The sequence below is a fragment of the Somniosus microcephalus genome, chromosome 30, assembly GCF_052327205.1.
Source record: "Somniosus microcephalus isolate GS21.2 chromosome 30, FLI_Smic_1.0, whole genome shotgun sequence".
Taxonomy (NCBI): Eukaryota; Metazoa; Chordata; class Chondrichthyes; order Squaliformes; family Somniosidae; genus Somniosus; species Somniosus microcephalus.
The window spans coordinates 22,354,448-22,372,828 of record NC_141016.1 but is presented as its reverse complement, the minus strand read 5'-3'; the positions used below and the strand labels follow the sequence as shown (position 1 = coordinate 22,372,828).

Here is an 18,381-nt window from a genome sequence, read left to right as displayed (position 1 = left end):
TACCCTCATGGCCGTGCACCTCCTGATCTCTCGAACCTCCTAGCCCTACAGACCCATCACCCCGCCAAGATTTCTGTTCCTTTGACTCTGGAATCTTGTGTGTTATAATGTATACAGCATTGCTGATTTTAGGAGGGATGGCAAGCTGTAGTTATGAGGAAAGTGCCTGAGCTGTTTGTAAGATTTCCATTAGAGCGGAGAAAGCTAGGAGGCGATTTTATTAGGATTTTTATATCCTGAAGGGTTTCAGTAGTGTGAATAGCGAAGGACTATTGCCTCTGGTTGGGGAGTCAGTGACTTGAGGATGAGGGGAAAGGTTTGGAGAAATTATTTCACCTTGAGGATTGCCTGGAGTATGGAATGCTTTGTTACAGGAATTGTTTGAGGCAGACACTGTTGCATCTTCTCGGGGGTGGGGAAATTGGATAAACCGAAGAAGGCTATGGGTAAAGAGCGGGACTGTGGGATTTTGAAGAAGGGTTCGACCCGAAACGTCAACTCAAATTTCTGTCCACGGATGTTGCCTGACCACCTGAGTTTTTCCAGCATTTTCTGTTATTTCGGATTTCCAACATCCGCAGTATTTTGCTATCCTGCACAATGCATGGTTCTATGGCTGCTCATCAGCCCTAGGCCTGTGCTTCATTCTGTAAATGGCCTTGGGAGGGTGATGCAAGATTTCTAAGATGACACCAATATCTTAGATCTGGAGGAACAGCACCTCCTCTTCCGATTAGACCCTTTACAGCCCTCTGGACTCAACATAGAGTTCAACAATTTCAGATCATAACCTCGGCCCCATCACTTTTTTATCCACACTTTTTGTTTGGCCCCCCCATTTTTTTCTTCCCTCCCACATGGCAGCTGTCCTTCATTCTGCCAGTGCAATTCACACTTCATCTAGAGCCATCCTTTGTTTTTTAACCTGTCCCATTACCATCTCCTCTCGCCTTGAGTATCTCTCAATGTCTCTTCACCTCTCCTGCTTTCTATCCTATCACTGACCTTCCCTTTTGTTCTTTCATCCCTTTTCCCAGCCCCTAAACTTGCTTTCCATTTCCTGCTTTTTTTTCCAGTTCTGACGAAAGGTCACCGACCTGAAACGTTAACTCTGTTTCTCTCTCCACCGATGCTGCCTGGCCTGCTGAGTTTTTTCCAGCGTTTTCTGTTGTTATTTCCGATATCTTAGATGTTTGGCTAAACTTCAGGCTTGGAGATCCCAATTTAAGATCTTCTTTAAGTGAAAGGAAGGCCTGAACTTCTTGCCTTCAGTTTTAATTTGAGCACGGCTGTCCTCCCACCTGTCACATTTCCTTGGCCTCTTTTTTTTAATTCCAGAACCGAGGCGGTGGTCATCTGTGGAAGAAGGCTTGCGAGGCAGATCCGAGGAGAGGCCAAGCTCGACGTGGAGAGCTGGGTTGCCAATGGGAACAGGAGACCACATCTCAGTGTTGTCCTGGTCGGAGACAACCCAGCCAATCATTCCTATGTGAAAAACAAAACCAAAGCTGCTGCTGATGTAGGTATGGATCTCGCTGCATTGCCTCCATTTTATTCGCGTAGCCAATGCCTGTGTGTCGTGGAGTGCCAATGTTGAAAGGACTCATTTTACTTCGTTTTCAGTGCATCAATTGAACGTGAGACTTTTCTGTTCTATGTTTTACTTAGGCCATGCAGAAATCCCATCTTTTTGTTGCAATATAAGTCGATTATCAGGGACCCTGCAGTTTACATACTTGTGCTGCTGATTTGGAATCGGCTTCCTTGTTTCCAGCAAGTCAAAGACCGAGAAGGGGTATTGCCAGGGCATTTGAAGAGCTAATGTCATTTGCGTTGTTCCTGAAATGGACTTGCATGGCAAATCGTGCCAGCAAGAAAACCATAGCTCCCTTCGGCTCACAGCTTTTGAGAGGTAGAATATGTGAATCATAGAAAGAATCGTAGAAAGTTACAGCACGGAAGGAGGCCATTTCGGCCCATCGTGTCCGCGCCGGCCAACAAAGAGCTATCCAGCCTAATCCCACTTCCCAGCTCTTGGTCCGTAGCCCTGCAGGTTAGAGCATCCCAAGTGCACATCCAAGTACTTTTTAAATGTGGTGAGGGTTCCTGCCTCTACCACCCTTTCAGGCAGTGAGTTCCAGACCCCCACAACCCTCTGGGTGAAGAAATTTCCCCTCCAATCCCCTCTAAACCTTCCACCAATTACTTTAAATCTGTGCCCCTTGGTTTTTGACCCCTCTGCTAAGGGAAATAGGTCCTTTCTATCCACTTTATCTAGGCCCCTCATAATTTTATACACCTCAATAAGGTCTCCCCTCAGCCTCTGTTGTGTATGTAACCATTTACCTTTAAGGGAACTATAGAATGTAACCGTTCGCCTTTAAGAGCACTACTTTAGGGTGGCACTATCTATTGGCTCATGTATACTGTAATACCGATAGTGACCACACCAGTATATAAGGGTTGTGATACGTTAACTAGGGCAGAATTGCCCGAGCCTCTGAATAGTAAAGACGTGTTTTATTTTGTTAACAGTGGAGTCTGTGATTATTTATAATACAACCCACAGACTTAACATTGGCGACGAGTCAGGATTCGAACCCTGCGGCAGTTGTTCCACGGCGGCTTCGTCCGAAGACAGGACGTTGAAGAGAGGTTTCAATCCTCACCAGTCTGGAAGCGACAGGCATTAGGACCCTGAAGCCTCCATAACCTCGTGGGTAAGCCGCAGCGTTGGCTGCAAAGACAGGGCCACCGATCGGGAGATAAGGGCGATCGCAATCCCTGATAAGAGCCGCGGTGAAACGCGCGAGCGGGTAAGCCAGAGCCCGGGAGGGAGCGAGCAAGAGCCGCGCGAGCGGGTGAGCCAGAGGCCGGGGGCCGCTTTCAAGTGCGAGGCGCAGCCGGGCCATCGATCGCATCCGCTGATAAGGGCCGCACTCGGGCTGAAAGACAGTGTCGGGGGACGGGTGAAGACCGTCAAGCGCGGGAAAACCGCCATTGAAGTGGGCGGGGAGAGCGAGAAGCGCGGGAAAGCCGCCATTTTTCGCGGGAAAACCGCTGGGGAAGAAGGCAGAAGCGGGAAACCGCCATCTTAGAAAATTAATTAGAATTTTCAGAAACAAGAAATAAGTAAAGCAATACTTGTGGTGTTCTCAAGAAGAGAAGAAAATTAATAATAAGTAAAGAAATACTTGTGCTGTTCTCGGAAAGAGAAGAAGATGCCTAAGCGAGGAAATATTAATGATTTTAATGCTGAAATAGAAGACAGGGCCACGTATGGGGAACGCATAGGAATATATTGCGTAGCCATATACGACAAGGCAATAACTTTGTTAAATTCGATGGGAGCAAAAACATACGGGCTCTTGAAACATCTAATAGCACCAGTTAAACCAGTGGACCAGACCTTCGAAGAGATCGTAGCAGTGCTGAAGGATCACTTGAACCCCACACCGTTGATACTGGCTGAACGATTTAAATTTTACGCCAGAACCCAGAGGCAAGATGAAAGCAATGCGGAATACTTAGTCGAACTGCGTAAGCTAGCGAAATACTGCCAGCTTGGAGGGAATTTGACAGAGGCGCTGCGGGACAAGTTCGTATGCGGCTTGGCCAAAGAAGGAACGCAGAAGCGACTCCTGGAGGAAAACGACCTCACACTGGACAGGGCTGTCCTCATAGCTTCATCGCACGAAGCCGCAGTGAAAGGAACGGCGGAAATGCAGCTAAAGGCGGCGGCACTCGGGGTGGACCAAGTGACTGCAAGCATTTCCAAATGCTACCGTTGTGGAAAGACAACGCACGACCAGAATCAGTGCTGGTTTAAGAATCAAGAGTGCAGGAAATGTGGCAAACTGGGTCACATCGCGAAGGTATGCAGGTCCAGAAAGAAGACCAACAAACAAAGGAAGCCACCACCACAAGAAAAGTACAACAAGGTGCATCAGGTGGCTGAAAAGAGTTCAGACGAACAAAATTCAGACTCAGACCCAAACAGCCAGGAGTTGGATAGTCTGAGAATCCACAATGTGGGTAAAGTAACTGATCTACAGACGATCTGGGTCACACTAAAAATAGCTGGAGTCCAAGTACGAATGGAGCTGGACACGGGATCAGCTGTATCAGTCATCAACCAAAAGGACTACCACCGACTATTCTCTCACATACCCTTAAGAAATACCAAGTTCGTATTACAGACATACACGGGGCATCGCGTATACCCCATGGGGAAAATAAGAGTCAAGGTGAGAGATAGGGGTAAAGTACACCCAAGAATGAATTTGTACGTACTACCTGAGGGAGGACCACCACTTCTAGGATGGGAGTGGATCAAGAAAATAGACATGGAATGGCACTACCGACAAGCAATGACGAGTGAGGACTCGGTGCAGACAAGCAGCTCAGACTCTGAGCCGGAAGACGATAAGTCCAGCTTATGTATGAAAAACAAGGTTAACATTAACTCACGGACTAAGGTTGGAAAATCGATGGCGTGCATAAAGACAGAGAATTCTGAGTCTGTTCAAGCTACAGACATATGCATTACGGAGGAACACCGGGCTCGAACTCAACGCTATTTCAAAGTACAACAACAATTAGAACAATTAAGTTACTGCCTCGTACAAGAGATGAAAACAATGAAAAAGTTCTATGACACCGAATGGGAGAGTCTGGAAAGACAACAGAACCTACTGGCTCAAGCAGAGAGCGACCATAGAGCCATCGTGACCAATTACCGATCACATCTCCCTGATGATGTTCAGGGGTTAGAATATTTGCATGATCTAGAGATACAGCAGAAGGGCAAATCACGCTGCACTGAGGGTTTTGTTCTGCAATTAGAGATGGAGCTAGTGCAGGCAAAGTTAAAAGAAGTTGAATCACAGGGTGCTCTTAAGGAGATGCAGAAACAAATCTTGGACATGGAAAAGAGAAACGCTTCTTTACCTGATGAGAATAATGTGGCCATGTTGCAAGAGGAGCTTATAGGGGTGAAACTGAAAGAAGCTAAGCAAAGGATGTTGGAACCCACAGACTTAACAGCCTCCTCTGTTCCAAGGAAAACAGACCCAGCCTATCCAGTCTTTCCTCATAGCTAAGATTCTCTACTCCCGGCAACATCTTTGTAAATCTCCTCTGCCCCCTCTCTAGTGCAATCACGTCTTTCCTGTAATGTGGTGACCAGAATTGCACGCAGTACTCTAGCTGAGGCCTAACTAGTGTTTTATACAGTTGAAGCATAACACCCCCCCCCCCCCCCCCCCGCTCTTGCCTTTATTAGCCGTGGCATAGAATACAAGCATTCCGTATGCCTTCTTAACCACCTTATCTACTTGGCCTGCTACCTTCAGGGATCTGTGGACATGCACTCCAAGGTCCCTTTGTTCCTCTACACTATTCAGTTTCCTACCATTTAATGTGTATTCCCTTTCCTTGTTAGCCCTCCCCAAATGCACTACCTCACACTTCTCCTCCGGATTGAATTCCATTTGCCACTGTTCTGCCCACCTGACCAATTTATTGATATCTTCCTGCAGTCTACAGCTTCCTTCTTCAGTATCAACCACACAGCCGATTTTAGTATCATCTGCAAACTTCTTAATCCTACCCGCTATATTCAAGTCAAGATCGTTAATATATACACCACAAAAAGCAAGGGACCTAGTACCGAGCCCTGCAGAACCCCACTGGAAACAGCCTTCCAGTCACAAACACCCATCAACCATTACCCTCTGCTTCCTGTGTGCAGCAACTATGACAATCGCTGCAATTGAATTTGCCTGCTGCATTTGCCAAGTGAGAGGGGATGTTTGGGCCTTCTGGAAGCAAACACACCAAGTGGGATTTGGGTTCCACAAGACTAAGGGGGAGAAATTCATTATTGCCCCGTTTGGGGCGCTGACTTTTAAAAGTTGAGAAAACTATTGGCCCGTATTTTCCAATCGAAGGCCTCCTGCGGGCGGAGAGACCTGCAATCTGGAAAAATCTGCGCCCTTACCTGAGGGCTCCCGGGACGCGCACACCTCCATTCCTGGGCCTCTCCAAACTCCCAAGTGCGCAGGGCCCACGTATCCCAGAGGCGCAGGCGGTTCGCAGCGTCCCTGGGATCACGTGGGCCATGGGGAGCCAATCAGAGAAGGGAATCTCCCTTCATACACTTGACAGGAAGACCTGTCAAACATATGAATGGAGATCAATGACAAAACATAGTAAAATGTTAAATTTTTAAAAAAATCACATTTTTAAAATGACTTGAAATTACAATAAATAAAGTATTTTAAACAAACATTTAATTTTTTGAAAAAAAAATAGCATTTTGCAGGGCTAAAAATAAACTTACCTTTTTAAAAGTATTTAAAATGATAAAAGTGAAAAAAAAATTTAAAACTTTTTTTCTATTCTTATCCTGTTAAAAGCAGGCCTTGCGTCTGCTTTTAACAGGCATAAGAATTGTAAGGGTTTTCTGCAGGCGGAGGGTCTCCAGAAAGCGGAACTCTCCGCCCGCAGAGGCCCTTCTCCGGGGCATCTGGAGGATCTGTCAAGACCGTTCTTGACCGATTGGAAATGCCGGTTTTCAGCGCATGCGCTGGGCATGCCTGAAACCGGCATTTCCGGTGTCCCTACGGGTGGGTGCACAGCACGTACCCACCCGTAGGGATCGGAATATCCGGCCCAATGTTTCTAAACTTTAAAAAAAAAATTAAAAAAAAAATTCAGTTTTGCGCTCCCCTTCCTTCTTGAAACACAAGAGGCAGCAGACGGGGCGGAGACTTCAGCAGCACGGCACACTGGGCTGTGCCGCGCCGCCGCATTCAAAGGCTCCTTCCCTCCCTTAAAGGGACGAGCCATCACTGAGGTTCCGCTATATGAGAACCTGGCCCACCAAGGCAGGCGCGATCCAAGCAGAGTGCCGGGCTGATCGATCGCGGGCAGGAACCCGTGGGGGGAAAAAAACCTGCAACAAGAAAGGTAAGTTTTTTTTTTTTACTTACCTCGGCCACCTCGCCTTTAATCATCGCGGCCGGCAGCCCGATGCACGCCCCCTGCAGCTGTCGGTGTTTTCGGCCGGCACTGCTGCAGGGGGCGGAAGTCAATTTCGGGTCCGTGGCGATGACGCCATGATCTCCGGGTGAAGGGGATCGCCGTGGCGCCGCTGCAAAACTCCCGCCGAATATGGCGGGAGTCGATGTCAGCGCCGCGCCCTGTCGTAAAGGCTCCCAATTTCGCCCCCTATGAATCTAACTTTTGCACTACTGATTTAGCTTTTATATTCAGAATTGCAGTGTTAAACTGAAAATCTAACTATCATTTAAAAAAAATGAAGAAAATTAGTGCAAATCGCACAGAATTTTAAGGCACAAAACCCTTATGGGAATTCAGAAAAGTGTTTTCAATGGCTTTGTGGAGAAAAACAGCAATATCTAAGTAGAAATTTAGGGATGTGATCCAAGTGTTTCCAGATAGCCGGTGTTCTGATGTGGTACGGGATGAAGAACAAAAAGTAGGCCTGTGTTGGAAGGGGTGGCAAATGCAGATACGCAATTGCCTTCCCACCTAATACCCCCTCCTTTGCCTCAGTGTCAGATTCTGCCTGATTGTGTTTCTGTGATTGTAGGCTGTTTTCCTACATTAACGGAGTCTCGGTAATCTCCTTCAGTCCCACAACAGCCCCCGCGATATCTGTGCTCTAATTCTGGCCTCTTGAGCATTAGTGAAAGCAATAGATAAGACTCATTATTTACCACCGAATATAGCTCACCACTTAACCTGAGATTAAACTCGGAGCCTATTTGGTAGCAGGAAGCTTGGCCTGAGATTATGATCGCTCAACCATTGGCACCGCGCCTTCTGTTGCCTGGGCCCTAAGCTCTGGAATTCCCTGCCTAAACCTCTCCGCCTCTCTTTCCTCCTTTCAAGACGCTCCTTAAAACCTGCCTCTTTGACCAAGCTTTTAGTCACCTGCCCTAATTTCTCATGTCAATTTTTTTTGTCTTATAATACTGCGCAGCGCCTTGGGATGTTTTACTACGTTAAAGGCGCTATATAAATACAAGTTGTTGTGTAAGTGCAGATTGTTGAAGTAGCATTCCAGTAAATTGGAGTTCTTCCTTCTGTAGAACAGAAATTTCCTTGAATGAATAATCCAAGTTAAAGTAAATTAGACTTTATTGAATTAATGGTCAAAAGGATATAAATAGGAAAATAAGTGCTGGGGGTGTGCGGAGAAGGGGAGTAGAATGTGTACTTCGTAAGAACAGCATTGAATTCTCTAAAAAGCTGGCTTATTTGAAGGCGCACTGCTGCTAGATAAGCACTCTTGACTTGGCATACCACACTATCTTATCAGTAATTGCTAGCTGGGACAGGCCAAGCTTCCTGCTACCAAATTGGCTCTGAGTTTAATCTCAGGTTAAGTGGTGAGCTATATTTGGTGGTAAATAATGTGTCTTATCTATTGCTTTCACTAATAACCCCTTTTACAAATAGCCGCTTGGATTTCCTGATTACTTGGCGTGTGGCTGAGTCGTACAGATCGAGAAGCTCTTGCGGGTTCTCTCTCTCTCTCGCTGTGTTCACTGACAGCAGCTAGGGCTGTGGCTCTAAGTGAGGGAGGGGAACATAGCCTGCTTTTGATAGCTGAATAGTGAGTAACGTGCCGGAAGGGCGCGCCTCTGGATTTTGAGTGCGGACAGGATCAGGCATGTATGGTGCCTCTACTGTGAAGACCCGCAAACAGTAGCCAGAAGCAGCAAGACGAAGAGGAAACATTTGGGAGTTGGCTAGTGCGGGTAGAAATGCATAAATCATATATTTTAAATGTCAAGGTGACCTTGAGGTGCTCTGGTTACAGCCTGAGTGAAGTTGTGTGGAGAATGTTTTTCTGTACTCTTGACTAAAACCTATCCTACTGTACAAATCGATGTCATTGCCATGGGGACCACCGTGATCAAAGAGGAAAGAGCAGTTTGTCCAGATTCAGATTGGCTGCTCCCGCGTAGTCCACGTCTGACAGCCATTTTCTTCTTTCCTATTTGAAACTGGGCCCCCTCTCTCAATCCTTTTACATCCTGGCTTGGTGCAGGTTTTCATTGAGGAGAAAACCCAAAATAGCATCCTTGTGTTGCTTCCCCCGTTTTTCACAAAGTGGCTGGCTGTCTCCTGGAGGCTCATTGAATCCACAGAGGAGGTGGGGGGAAAAAAAGGGTCTCAACTGCTGTTGGAGCCAGATGGGTGAGACGCTTTACACTGGGTCAGTGGCACCATAGGCCCAGTTGTCGCAATAAAATCTGTATTGGCGTCCAGATCAGTGAACACGGCCGTGAGTGAGCTAACTAGTTTACGGTGAAATCACAAATTGGGGATAGCGGGGGGGAGGAAGGAATTGAAAGAACATCCTGTACTTTTGTAAGAGGCAGGAAAGAGAAATTGTTGAACTCAATGTTGAGTCCGGAAGGCTGTAAAGTGCCTAATTGAAAGATGAGGTGCTGTTCCTTGAGCTTACGTTGAGCTTCATTGGAACAATGTAATAGGCCGAGGACAGAGAGATCAGAGTGGGAGTGAAGCGGAGAATTAAAGTGACAGGCGACAGGAAGCTCAGGGTCACCCTTATGGACTGAACGGAGGTGTTCCGCAAAGCGGTCGCCCAATCTGCGTTTGGTCTCCCCAATGTAGAGGAGACCGCATTGTGAGCAGCGAATACAGTATACTAGATTGCAAGAAGTACAAGTAAATCGCTGTTTCACCTGGAAGGGGTGTTTGGGGCCCTGGACAGTGGGAAGGGAGGAGGTAAAAGGGCATATGTTGCATCTACTGCGCTTGCACGGGAAGGTGCCAGGTGAAGGAGAAGGGCTGTTGGGGGTGATAGAGGAGTGGACCAGGGTGTCGCGGAGGGAGCGGTCCCTTCGGAATGCTGAAAGGGGAGGTGAGGGGAAGCTGTGTTTGGTGGTGGGATCATGTTGGAGGTGGCAGAAATGGCGGAGGATGATCCATTGAATGTGGAGGCTGGTGGGGTGAAAGGTGAGGACAAGGGGAACCCTATCGTGGTTCTGGGAGGGAGGGGAAGGGGTGAGAGCAGAAGTGTGGGAAATAGAACGGAGCCACAGTAGAGGGGAATCCTCGGTTGAGGAAAAAGGAAGACATGTCGGAAGCACTGGTATGGAAGGTGGCATCGTCAGAACCGATGCGGCGGAGACGGAGAAACTGGGAGAATGGAATAGAGTCCTTACAGGAAGCGGGGTGGGAGCAAGTGTAGTCCAGGTAGCTGTGGGAGTCAGTGGGCTTGTAGTGGATGTTTGTCGAAAGCCGATCGCCAGAAATGGAGACGGAGAAGTCAAGGAAGGGAAGAGAAGAGTCGGAGATGGACCATGTGAAGGTGAGGGAAGGGTGGAAATTGGAAGTAAAGTGAATGAACTTATCTAGTTCAGGGCGAGAGCAGGAAACTGTACCAATACAGTCATCGATGTACCGGAAAAAGAGGTGAGGGAGGGGACCCGAGTAGGAATGGAACAAAGAATGTTCCACGTATCCCATGAACAGGCAGGCATAGCTAGGGCCCATGCGGGTACCCATAGCAACACCTTTAATTTGGAGGAAGTGAGTGGAGTCAAAAGAGAAGTTGTTCAATGTGAGAAGAAGTTCGGCCAGGCGGAGGAAGGTGGTTAAACTAGTTGATGGTGAGATTGGCGCTGCTCTGAATTGCAAAGCATTTGAATCTTGGAATTTCTCTTCTTTGTAATAATTGTTCTTTGGCTTGTTGAGCAGGTATCACAAGTGAGACCATTCTGAAGCCAGCCAGTGTCACTGAGGAGGAAGTGCTGGAGCTGATTTCCAAACTCAACAATGACGAGAATGTTGACGGACTGCTTGTGCAGCTGCCTTTACCTGGTAAGAGTCTGTTATACGAGTGAGCTCTGGTGTTAACCCTGCCCTGTCCTGCTTACTTGAATAAAGACCTGCAGTTTTGTTGGGCTAATTGTTGGGAGTTGAGTGTATGGTTTATAACTCGATTGCTAGGCTGAGTATCTGGAAAATTCAGCTGCCACATTACAGGAAACTCTTTTATCCGGCACCAACGGGACCGGCGTGGTGCCGGTTTATCAAAAAGTCCGGATTACAGAGAGGTATAGTTAAAAGGTACGAGAGCTCCGTACACAGCAACAAATCCAGGCTTCCCTGTTGCTTAGCAACATGTGCAGGAACTCCGGCCACAGACCAAGCGTCCCTGTTGCTTAGCAACAAGTGCACGAACCCCAGTTACACAGCCACAGACCCAGGAACTGCCACTAATATGAGGTAAAACTTACCTGAACCTACTCCTGAATTTTGCCGGTTCAGAGGTTTCTGGTTATTTAGGTGCCGGTTAAGAGTTTCCTGTAGTACCGTGCAAAACAGTTAAATAAATAATGATTTTTCCAAGTAATTGTATTCGCTTAACCGTTCTATTGTATCTGTTTTAACTGTTGGATCAAGTTACATAAACTGGTTTCTAAGTTTCTCTTTTAAAATCTTTGAACATGATTGTAAGGATTCCATCCATATTTTACATGGGCTGAAGACTTCTTATTGCCTGAAGCTCTGTTCAATATACATGGCACAGATGAGATGGAACGTGTCATTATTTTTTTTACAGACTCACTTTCTGTGCTGAGTGTTACATAAACTGGATTGCAATTACAGTACTGTAAAATGGTCTCAGTTATGGATGATCAAGTGGCTTAAAGTCATATGCTTCATTACAATGTACACATTACTGTGCAACACGAGGACTTCAAAATCTTTTTTTTAAATGACCTTTTTAAAAAACTGATGCATCACATCTACAGATGATATTTCCATTATTCAGAGACGGCGTTCCTGACACAGCTTTCTTGCCAAAGGGTGTGTGCGCTGCTAAAACATTGGAGCCTTCTGTTGCCAAGGCCCTAAGCTCCGGAATTCTATCCCTAAACCTCTCTGTCTCTCTCTCTCTCCTTTTAAGACGCTCCTTAAAACCGACTTCTTTTGGCCGCCCGCCCTAATTGCTCCTTATGTGGCTCGGTGTCATTTTTTTTTGTGTGTGTGTCTTTTAGTACCCCTGTGAAGCGCCTTGGGGACGTTTTGCTACATTAAAGGTGCTATATAAATACAAGTTGTTGTTGTAAGTTAGAAACATCACAAAGCTTGAGCCTTGGCATCTGATGAGGTGGTTTTTCACACCTGACAAAAGCGCTCGTCACATAGATCGCCAAAAGTGCTTGAGCCCCCGAATCTGAGGAGGTGAAAAGGACTCTTAAACAATACCGACATGGTTACTAGGCAACTTCCGCACCTGGGTAAAAAGGAGCTTAAATGTTTTATTCCCATCAGTTCTTTTAGCACAGATCTCCATACGAATGCTCCGTTGCATGTTAAATACTAGTTCGAGTCTCGCAGGAAGTAATATAACCAAAGAAGCTTACAGCACAGCAGGAGGCCATTCATCCTACTGTGAATGTCTTTACTGGACCAATCAAAAACTAACTCCACTGCCCTGCTTTTTCACCATAGCCCTGTCTCCTCCTCCTGCTTCATATATTTATCCACGGTCTCTTAAAAGATGCAATGGTAGCACTCGTCTGAGTCAGAAGGTTGTGGGTTCAAGTCCCACTCCAGAGACTTGAGCACAGAAATCTAGGCTGACACTCCAGTGCAGTGCTGAGGGAGTGCTGCACTGTCGGAGGTGCCGTCTTTTGGATGAGACGTTAAACCGAGGCCCCGTCTGCTCTCTCGGGTGGACGTAAAAGATCCCACGGCACTATTTCGAAGAAGAGCAGGGGTGAGTTATCCCCGGTGTCCTGGCCAATATTTATCCCTCCATCAACATCACTAAAAACAGATTGTCGGGTCATTATCACATTGCTGTTTGTGGGAGCTTGCTGTGCGCAAATTGGCTGCCGCGTTTCCCACATTGCAACAGTGACTCCAAAAAGTACTTCATTGGCTGTAAAGCGCTTTGAGACGTCCGGTGGTCGTGAAAGGTGCTATAGAAATGTAAGTCAAGGATTTATTTGAGCCCCTTTGGTAGGAGAGTGTCGGCTCATCAACAGCCTTTATCAGTGTTTGTCCATTGAGTGTACTTGGTTTTTTCCCTCCCAAGATGTATCGGCGGTCACTTCCCGGCCTCAAATTGACATATTTGTGACTTTGCAAAATCTTTTGCCGTCTGTGCTGTCTGCCACATTTCCTACTTTAGTGTCATCGGCAAATTTTGACATCGTGCGCCAGAGTTTAAGGGAAACTTGCAAAACGCTTTTTTTAAAATATATATATATATACTGCAACGAGACCTAGAAAGGCTAGCAGAATGGGCAGACAAGTGGCAGATGGAATTTAATACAGAGAAGTGTGAGGTGATGCATTTTGGCAGAAGGAACAGGGAGAGGCAATATACACTTAATGGCACAGTTTTAAAGAGTGTGCAGGGACAGAAGGACCTGGGAGTTAATGTGCATAGGTCCCTGAAGGTGGCGGGACATATTGAGAGAGTGGTTAACAAAGCATATGGGATCTTGGGCTTCATAAATAGAGGTATTGAGTACAAAAGTAGAGAAGTTATGCTGAACCTTTATAAAGCGCTGGTTAGGCCACAGCTGGAGTATTGCGTCCAGTTCTGGTCACCACACTTTAGGAAGCATGTGAAGGCCCTTGAGGGGGTGCAGAGGAGCTTTACCAGAATGGTTCTGGGGATGAGGGATTTTAGCTACAAGAGCAAGTTGGAGAAGCTGGCTTTGTTTTAATTAGAGCAAAGGAGGTTGAGTGGTGATTTGATAGAGGTGTACAAGATTATGACAGGTTTAGAAAGGCTGTTCCCACTAGTTGAAGGTACAAGGACTAGGGGACACAGATTTAAGGTTTTGGGCAAGAGATACAGGGGGGGATGTGAGGGAAAAACTTTTTTATGCAGCGAGTGGTGATGACCTGGAACTCGCTGCCGATGGAAGCGGAGACACTCGATGTTTTCAAGGGGAGACTGGATAGGCACTTGAGGGAAATAAACTTGCAGGGCTACGGGGAAAGAGCGGGGGAATGGGACTGACTGGATTGCTCTACAGAGAGCCGGCCTGGACTCGATGGGCCGAATGGCCTCCTTCTGTGCTGTTACGACTCTATGTAGAAGAGAGAATGTGCTGAGATCCACATGACCAAATTAGGGCCAGCAACACTTGGAGCAGAAGCCAAGAGAGAAATTTCTGTACGAAACACACGCCAGACGAATTGAAGGAATTTATGGCACCTGATATACTCCATCTTCCTTCAGATGTGCCATGTCTAAGAAACGTGCACTTATTGACTGAATATACAAAGTATAATACGTTACAGTTGTCAAAGGACTAGTCCAACAAAACAGAAACTAAAGAAGCGTTCAACTTGGCACCATCCGCCTGGAGGGTGCTGAGGAACAAGCAGCAATGTAGCTGGCATTTAGCATGGCTCTGAATGCCTAAAAATATTCCCAGCAGGGGGTGCATTTAGCTTAAACATACCACAGAGAAGGAGAGGCGGTGGGGTTGGGGGACTGGTGTTGGGGGATACTTGCTGACTTTCCTATTTGGCAGTTAGATATCCCCCTCAAATTCTAGTGAGTCACATTCACTATTCCTCGCCTGGGCATTTTGCCAGTGTCCTGGAATGCTCTGGAGACCAGCTCATCCGCTGCTGAAATCTTCATCCATGCCTTTGTTACCTCTAGACTTGACTCTTCCAACGCACTCCTGGCTGGCCTCCCACATTCTACTCTACGTAAACTTGAGGTGATCCAAAACTTGGCTGCCCGTGTCCTAACTCGCACCAAGTCCCGTTCGCCCATCACCCCTGTGCTTGCCGACCTACATTGGCTCCCGGTTAAGCAACGCCTCAATTTCAAAATTCTCATCCTTGTTTTCAAATCCCTCCGTGGCCTCACCCCTCCCTATCTCTGTAATCCCCTCCAGCCCCACAACCACCCTACCCCTGAGATATCTGCACTCCTCTAATTCTGCCCTCTTGAGCATCCCTGATTATAATCGCTCAACCATTGGTGGCCATGCCTTCTGTTGCCTGGGCCCTAAGCTCTGGAATTCCCTGCCTAAACCTCTCCGCCTCGCTACCTCTTTCCCCCTTTAAGACACTCCTTTAAAATCTACCTCTTTGACCAAGCTTTTGGTTACAGAATCACAGACAGAATCACAGAAACCCCACAGTGCAGATAGAGGCCATTTCGGCCCATCGAGTCTGCACCGACATATCCCACCCGATCCCCGTAACCCCTACATATCCCACCCTATCCCTGTAACCCCACGTATTTAATCCCCCTAACACTAAGGGTCAATTTATCATAGCCAATCAACCTAACCCGCACATCTTTGGACTGTGGGAGGAAACCGGAGCACCCGGAGAAAACCCACGCAAACACGGGGAGAATGTGCAAACTCCACACAGACAGTCGCCCAAGGCCGGATTCGAACCCGGGTCTCTGGTGCTGTGAGGCAACAGTGCTAACCACTATGCCACCGTGCTACCCGCCCTAATTTATCCTTATGTGGCTCGGTGTCAAATTTTTTGTCTTGTAATACTCCTGTACACCGCCTTGGGATGTTTTACTATGTTAAAGGCGTGTCTGTGCTGGCCAAAAAAGAGCTTTCCAGCCTAATCCCACTTTCCAGCTCTTGGTCCGTAGCCCTGTAGGTTACAGCACTTCAAGTGCACATCCAAATACTTTTTAAATGTGATGAGGGTTTCTGCCTCTACCACCCTTTCAGGCAGTGAGTTCCAGACCCCCACCACCCTCTGGGTGAAAAAATTCTCCTCCTCTCCCCTCTAAACCTTCTACCAATTACTTTAAATCTATGCCCCCTGGTTATTGACCTCTCTGCTAAGGGAAATAGGTCCTTCCTATCCACTCTATCTAGGCCCCTCATAATTTTACACACCTCAATTAAATCTCCCCTCGACCTCTCCGTTCCAAAGAAAACAACCCCAGCCTATCCAATCTCGCCTCATAGCTTAAATAAGACCATGCCCTGGGTTGTTCCGGTTGCGATGCCAATTAACCCAAAAAATAAGGCTGGCTAGCTTCCCTCTAGTAATAGCGGGCACCCTGAGTATCAATCCCATATGAGATTGGTTCGCTTGTACCTACTCGTAGCGGATGCTACAAGTGTGTGGGATCAAAATACTTTTGTGAGCCTGCGGAGTTGGCAGGTACCAGGCAGTTGAGCATCATGAATTATATTCCATCACCTGAAATCCCTACTGGTGAGCCAGTGGGACAATTTCCCTTGCTCAATCATCCATGCTCCATATGATAGGCATCACAAGGAATTACCTGCACATGTAGAAGCACTCTCGGTCTCTTTAATCAGTGTATTGATGGGGTGTATGGCCTGATTGGTCCACTCTGCTCGGTCTATGATAATTTGAGTGTCAGCCCCCTCGTTTTAAGAAACCATCTCTCCTTTTTCCTCTTTCCACATGACATTCCCTAGGTCATTCCGCAGGGCCATTACATGGTCTGCGATGCTTTCTATATCTGGGCTACAGGAAACTTTTTTTATCCGGCACAGACGGGACCGACGTGGTGCCGGTTCATCAAAAATTCCGGATAACCGAACGCTATAGTAAAAGATAGGGAGAGCTGACGGCTCCGTATAAAGCAACAAACCCTGTTGCTTAGCAACAACTGTAGAACAATGGCCACAAGTTTCAAGCGTCTAGCTTAGCAACAGCTGCAGCCACACCCTTGCACAGCACAGATGGAAGAAGGCAAATACAATATGAAGTAAAACCTACTCCTGAATTTTGCCGGTTAACCGAGATTTCTGGTTATTTAGGTGCCGGTAAATCGAAAGTTTCCTGTATTGAGCCCTGTCGGGCCCCCTACTCCAGCCAGGATCCCATCCTGAATCAGGTCACACCTCTTCCTGCTGTGATCAGTACTACGGTTACCTGTGGGGGAGGAGGAGGATGTAGTATTTTACCTGGCGAGAGACCTCGGGCATCCTCGTTTCCCATGGCTCGACTATCTCTTTCCCCCAGAAGGCTTCAATAAGCTGCTGCAGCATACGCTGGTACAATTGTTGGTGCTTCTCCTCGCACCACACGGGTAACCCGAGGCCGGTTAGGTTTAAGAGGACGGGGGACAGTCACATAATGTAGGTTGTTGTACAGGGCCGTGTCCGCAGGGAGGAGCACAAACCCGTTCGAGGGGCCTGCTCGTACGGTGGGGCACTGTATCCCCCGCCTGTTGGATGTCCTTCGGCCTCGGACGCAAAGGCTGGGGCCAAAGAACCCATCTTGCTACAGGTAATCCCTCCATCTGATCGCAGCCTGCTGGGTATTCCCAACATATGCCGTTACCCGGAACAGTGCTGGAGGAGTAGCGCTGGTAATAGTTCCCGGAGTCCATGCTGTATGCATAACGTGTGCCTGGATGAGTGCAGCTCCAACAACACTCGAAGCTCAACGCCATCCAGGACAAAGCAGCCCACTTGATTGGCACCCCATCTACCACCTTAAACATTCACTCCCTCCACCACTGGTGTACCGTGGCTGCCATGTGTACCATCTACAAGATGCACTGCAGCAACTCGCCAAGGCTTTTTCGGCAGCACCTCCCAAACCCGCAACCTCTTCCACCTAGAAGAACAAGGGCAGCAGACACATGGGAACACCACCTGCAAGTTCCCATCCAAGTCACACACTATCCTGACTTAGAAGTATATCGCCGATCCTTCATCGTCACTGGGTCAAAATCCTGGAACTCCCTCCCTAACTGCACAGTGGGAGTACCTTCACCACACGGACTGCAGCGGTTCAAGAAGGTGGCTCACCACCACCTTCTCGAGGGCAATTGGGGATGGGCAATAAATGCTGGCCTTGCCAGCGATGCCCTGATCCCATAAAAATGAATTTTAAAAAACACCGGGATGGAGTACTGCACGTTCTGTATATTCCCATATATCAACCCAGGCGGCCATCACTCCGCTCCCATCCGATGCGAGTATCCCACTGGATATCAACCCAATATTCAGAGAGCAGAATTCTCCTCTTTGCTCGCCAGGGAACTTACAAAAATTGAAAGTAAGAGGAGCTTATGATACAGTAACACCACCTTGGCGGTTTAGTGTGATCAGATCACTGCTCGCTCCTAGGGTTCTCCATTCCGTTTACAGAATGGAACCCTGTCAGTGAAGGCAAATACACTGCATGAGATAATTTAAAAAAAAAAAAAAAAAAAAAAAATCTTGATACAACAATTACAGGCAGGAATATTAACATGACATAGAATTTACAGCACAGAAACAGGCCATTCAGCCCAACTGGTCCATGCCGGTGTTTATGCTCCGCACGAGCCTCCTCCCACCCTACATCATCTCACCCTAT

At 47.4% G+C, this 18,381-nt stretch overlaps 1 protein-coding gene across 2 annotated transcripts in view; it reads left to right on the top strand.

The window, feature by feature from the left end:
• LOC147098010 (bifunctional methylenetetrahydrofolate dehydrogenase/cyclohydrolase, mitochondrial-like) overlaps positions 1 to 18,381 on the top strand; it is a 41,781-nt gene that overhangs the window by 9,435 nt on the left and 13,965 nt on the right. For both annotated transcript variants that reach the window (XM_085971202.1, XM_085971203.1), the window contains exons 2-3: positions 1,339 to 1,523; positions 10,765 to 10,887. In XM_085971202.1, the coding sequence (XP_085827328.1) occupies positions 1,339 to 1,523; positions 10,765 to 10,887 (308 nt within the window). The remainder of the gene's footprint in view (positions 1 to 1,338; positions 1,524 to 10,764; positions 10,888 to 18,381) is intronic.